At 47.6% G+C, this 4,758-nt stretch overlaps 1 protein-coding gene across 1 annotated transcript; it reads left to right on the top strand.

The window, feature by feature from the left end:
• Positions 1-2,254: 2,254 nt before the first annotated feature.
• CLDN23 (claudin 23) lies at positions 2,255-3,916 on the top strand. Its single transcript, XM_006916349.3, has one exon. It carries the CDS (start codon positions 2,747-2,749, stop codon positions 3,614-3,616), a length of 870 nt encoding a protein of 289 aa, XP_006916411.1. The 5' UTR covers positions 2,255-2,746; the 3' UTR covers positions 3,617-3,916.
• Positions 3,917-4,758: the final 842 nt, after the last annotated feature.

Below are 4,758 nucleotides of genomic sequence, written 5' to 3'. Positions count from 1 at the left end.
GATATGTTTATTGTCTTGATTATGGTGTATTGATATATAGACGCTTAGCAAATTTAATATGTGCAGTGTATTGTATGTTAATTATACCTCATCTGTGCAGTATACTGTGTTAAAGAAAAAAAAAACCCACAGGCCCCAAATGGGGTCACTCGTGCTAAAAGTCCATGATACCAAATCTAGATTTAATGCCTCATCTAATTACAGTTTCAACCTCTCCGAGAAACATAATCTTAGTAAATTGAGTTTTCCAATCAAGCACCCGTAAAATAATCTGTCTCATGGGCCCATTTCATAGGGGAAAAAAAGGCAATCTACATGATAAACACCCTTTTCTTCCCCCAAAGATGTCTCAGCCCAAAAATAATTTATTTTCTTTTGCTAATAGCTCCCTTGCCCTACCCTTCTTCCTATAAAAACTTTCCATTTTGTAAACTTTCCAATTCATAAATCAATCAGACAGCATCCCATATAGCAACTAGAAGCCCTCAAAGTATGCTTTTAGTTGCTACGTGGGATTATGTCTGATTGATTTATGAATTGCTTAATAAAGACAATTAGATATTCGAATTTACTCGATTGAATTTTGTTTTTTAACAAGAGTATAAATGAGAACTAGCACTCTCATTTATGTCATAGTGTCCATGCAGCTGCTATGGAAAACAGTAGGCTGTTTCTACAAAAACTTAAAAATAGAATTACCACATGATCCAGCAATTCCACTTCTGGAGCACCGAAAGCGGGGACTGCGAGAGATATTAGTACACCCAGGTTCACGCAGGATTACTTGCGGTAGCCAAAAGGTGGAAGCAAACAAAGTTTGCATCAAAGGATGACTGGATAAACAAAATGTGGTATATACCTACAATGAGGTATTATTCAGCCTTTAAAAAAAGGAAATTCTAACATAGGCTACAACGTGTATGAACCTTGAGGACACTATGCTGAGTGAAACAGTCAGTCATAAACACTGCACGATTCCACTTATATGAAGTATTTAGAGTACTCAAATTCACAGAGACAGAAAGTAGAATGGTGGTTGCCAAGGGCTTTGGGAATATGAGGGGTAGTGGTAGAAACTGGAAGCTATTGTTAATTGAGTAGTTTCAGTTTGGGAAGATGAAAAAGTTCTGAAGATGAATGATGGTGATCGTAGCACACAATGAGCTTAATGCCAATAAACTGACACTTAAAAATGATTAAGATGGTAAATTCTATGTTATGCCTGTTTTGCCACGATTTTTTAAAACTGAAAAAATTTCAGAAAAGAAAGTAGTGATTCCTATTGTCCACCCTAAAGTGTTCAAAATTATTTCAAACCAATGCTAACTAACTTAATTTTCAGAAAGTTTTGATTTTAACTAATTATAAGGTAAAACACTTCCATTTTAAGAAATATAGAATGAGAAAAAATATTGTTAAAATGTAAAATCATGACTTGATAGAAAATGAACATGTGTCAAAGATTTTCTTTCATTCATTATTAATAATGGAGCCATTATGATGTCACAGTGGTTCAAAAGAGAATGCAAAAAACACTCACCCAGGCAAATAGGAGAGCTAAAATTTACAATCAATGCCACACTAGTCTGTAACTGGGCAGTAATCGTTTACATTCTACTAACAAACTCAAGTGCATTTCTACGGACAAAAATTATTTGCACGACTACAGGTTTTCTGCAATTTACAGAGTTGTAAACTAACTCAAAAACAATGAAAAGCCACAGGACCCTATATAATTAGATAAACCCGAAAAGTGTGCTAGACAGGACATCCCATAGCAGCATTTTTTTTAATGGTCCGCTTCAATATCTTTCGCAAAGCTGAAAAAGAAAAGAAAATCCACTGTAAGTCCTCATCCAGAAACACATTCACTTTGTTTCTTTTGAGTTTAACGTAATCTGGAGTATGGAGCCTTCATCGAGCACATTAAACGAGGTTTATTTAATAAAATTATCTGTGCAATGCCCTGGGGCACTCTTCGCGATCAGGTAGACCCTGGTGCATCTCCGCAGCGCGAGGAGAGAAGGCGCCTCCCACTCACCTGCGAATGGCTGCAGGTCAACAGCGTAAAACTTAGAGGAACTAGCAGGTCCCCGCTGGGAGTGAAGGGAGGAGAGGGTACGCTGCAAAGCCTGCGGTCAGGGAGGGGAGAAAAACTTGTGCAACAGAGATCCGCTGAGAACTAGGGAAGCTGCGCACTGACCCAACTCGCGACGGACAACGCCGCCGCACCGCCTCTTTCCTTCCCCGCCCACGTCCCGCGGGAAGGGCCAGGGCGGGGCGACCTTTGCTAGGTCCCAGAGTAGCCCTGCCGCGGAGACGGGTTTTTTTGCGCTCCCAAGAGCGCGCCGCTTCCTTCTCGCCCCTCCCACCGGGACGGGTTTGGCCTGGGCAGTCGTTTCTGGGCGCCCGCACTTTGGACCGTGGTTTCGGCCAGACCCGCCCGCGAGTGGTTTCGATTGCGGACAGCGGCCTGGAGGAGGGCGGAGCGGCTGAGACGCGAAGAAGAAACTAGGGGCGATCCGCGTAGTGGAGACGGTCTTGCGCCTGAGCCCGAGAGCAGCCGGAGAGAGCAGTGTGCAGGCCCCCAGCCCGCGGCGGCGCCCGTGCCAACTTCAGGGGCCGAAGCCCGAGGTTACTCCGGACGCGCCCGGGCGGGAGATCTCGAGGCCGCTGGGCCGAGAAGGCGTCTGCTAAGAAGGCAGCAGGTGCGCTGTCCCGCGGGAGCGCAGCGCCGCGCCTGGGGATGCGGACGCCGGTGGTGATGACGCTGGGCATGGTGCTCGCGCCCTGCGGGCTGCTGCTCAACCTGACGGGCACCCTGGCGCCCGGCTGGAGGCTGGTGAAGGGCTTCCTCAACGAGCCTGTGGACGTGGTGCTGTACCAGGGTTTGTGGGACATGTGCCGCGAGCAGAGCAGCCGCGAGCGTGAATGCGGCCAGACGGACAAGTGGGGCTACTTCGCAGCCACGCCGGTGGTTGTGGCTCGAGGACTCATGGTCACGTCACTGGCTGTCACGGCCCTGGGGCTGCTGCTGGCTTCGCTCGGCGTGCGCTGCTGGCAGGACGAGCCCCGCTTCTTGCTGGCGGGCGTCTCCGGCGTGGTGCTCTTCCTCGCGGGCCTCCTTAGCCTCATCCCAGTCTCCTGGTACAACCACTTTCTGGCAGACCGCGCCGTCCTGCCCGCCCCAGCCAGCCCGGTCACCGTGGAGGTGAGCTACAGCCTGGTACTGGGCTACCTGGGCAGCTGCCTGCTGTTGCTGGGCGGCTTCTCGCTGGCCCTCAGCTTCGCGCCCTGGTGCGAGGAGTATTGTTACCGCTCCCACAAGAAAACCGCTGGCAGCCCGCGCCGCCCCAGCATCAGCACCGTGTATGTCGAGCCCGCGCTTACGCCCGCAATCAAATACTACAGCGACGGCCAACACAGGCCGCGGCCCGCCGAGTTTGGCGCCACCAACAAGCCCAAGGTGGGCTTCCCCATGCCCCGGCCACCGCCCAAGGCCTACAACAACCCGGGGGACGTGCTCGACGGGGAGACGGTGACGGACTCCCAGGGCGCCTCCTCGCGCAGCACCCGGCCGTGCCACAGCTCCCTGCCCTGCGACTCCGACCTGTAGACAGTGCCCCCGCAGCCTGCTCTGGCCAGCTGTGTGTGATTAAGGACTCGCCTCACCACGGTTTAACCTTGAAGTTGTCTGTTACCTTGATGCTGGAAACGCCTGGCTTGAAGTGGGAACCCGGGACACGTATTCTTGTTCCTGTAACTGGTTCGAAGGGCGATCTTCTTTTCCTATGGCCAAACATAGAGGAAAGAGGCATGAGAACTACAAAAATTGACCAAATATTAAACCAGGTTATATTCAGACATAGGAACCTGGCTGATCTGCATACCGCCAGACCGCGGGGAACCTAGGAAGATTCCTTTTTTTTACTTCCCCATGCCTTTAACACTGTATACCCGTACCCTGGAAGGAAAAGCAGATATAAAACCCCGATTCCTCAAATATTCAGGGTCTCTTTCTCTGGCTTTGAGAGGAGACCACTCTCTAATAAACTTTCCTTTTGTCTCTAACTCTGGGGCTTGAATTCTTTCCTACACAGAGGCAAAGACCCTGCCTCTCTTGGTTTAGGGCCCCACTTGTGGGTAATTCGCCCCATCCTGATTCAAAGCTAGACTCCTTGAATGATTAGTTTAGGTTGGATTTGGTTTTCTATTTTAGAGTTTAGTTTTCCTAACTCTTAGAAGGTGACAGGCTTTTCATAACTGGGTTGAAGGAGGTAAGCAACTTTGCATCGTGTTGACCAGGACAATAACAACAAAAAATCAAAATCAGCAAATAGAGGCTCAAAAACGATTTGTCTGTCGCCTTGAAACATTCTGAAATGCAGATGAACTTTGCATCAAGGTAAGTATTTTTTTCATTTTCATGCAAACTCTCAAGGACCAATATATTTCTATGAGGCTCTTAAAAGTAAAGCCATGCAAATACCAGCAGCTTTCGTGGCTTTTATAGATATTACCTGATTAATTCGTATTTCCATTTCTTCATGTATAAATAGGATTTATCTTTTTAATCACTTATTTTTAAAGTGAAAGTTGAGGTCACACCAGAGTTTCTCTCTGAGAGGCAAGAAAGAGAATGAATGGACTAATACTATGTTTTGTCCTTTGTCTACCTCACCCTAGACATAGAAGACTACACATTAAATATTTGGTGCAAAATTGAACTTCTTAATTACGTTAGGTTAAAGTACACGT

The sequence above is a fragment of the Pteropus alecto genome, unplaced genomic scaffold, assembly GCF_000325575.1.
Source record: "Pteropus alecto unplaced genomic scaffold, ASM32557v1 scaffold24, whole genome shotgun sequence".
NCBI lineage: Eukaryota > Metazoa > Chordata > Mammalia > Chiroptera > Pteropodidae > Pteropus > Pteropus alecto.
Note: the sequence above shows the minus strand (reverse complement) of the source record. Positions and strands in the feature narration are given on the sequence as shown.

Bases quoted from the DNA above. Each gene is read 5' to 3' on its own strand.
- CLDN23 (XM_006916349.3), top strand. From the start codon at position 2,747: ATGCGGACGCCGGTGGTGATGACGCTGGGCATGGTGCTCGCGCCCTGC.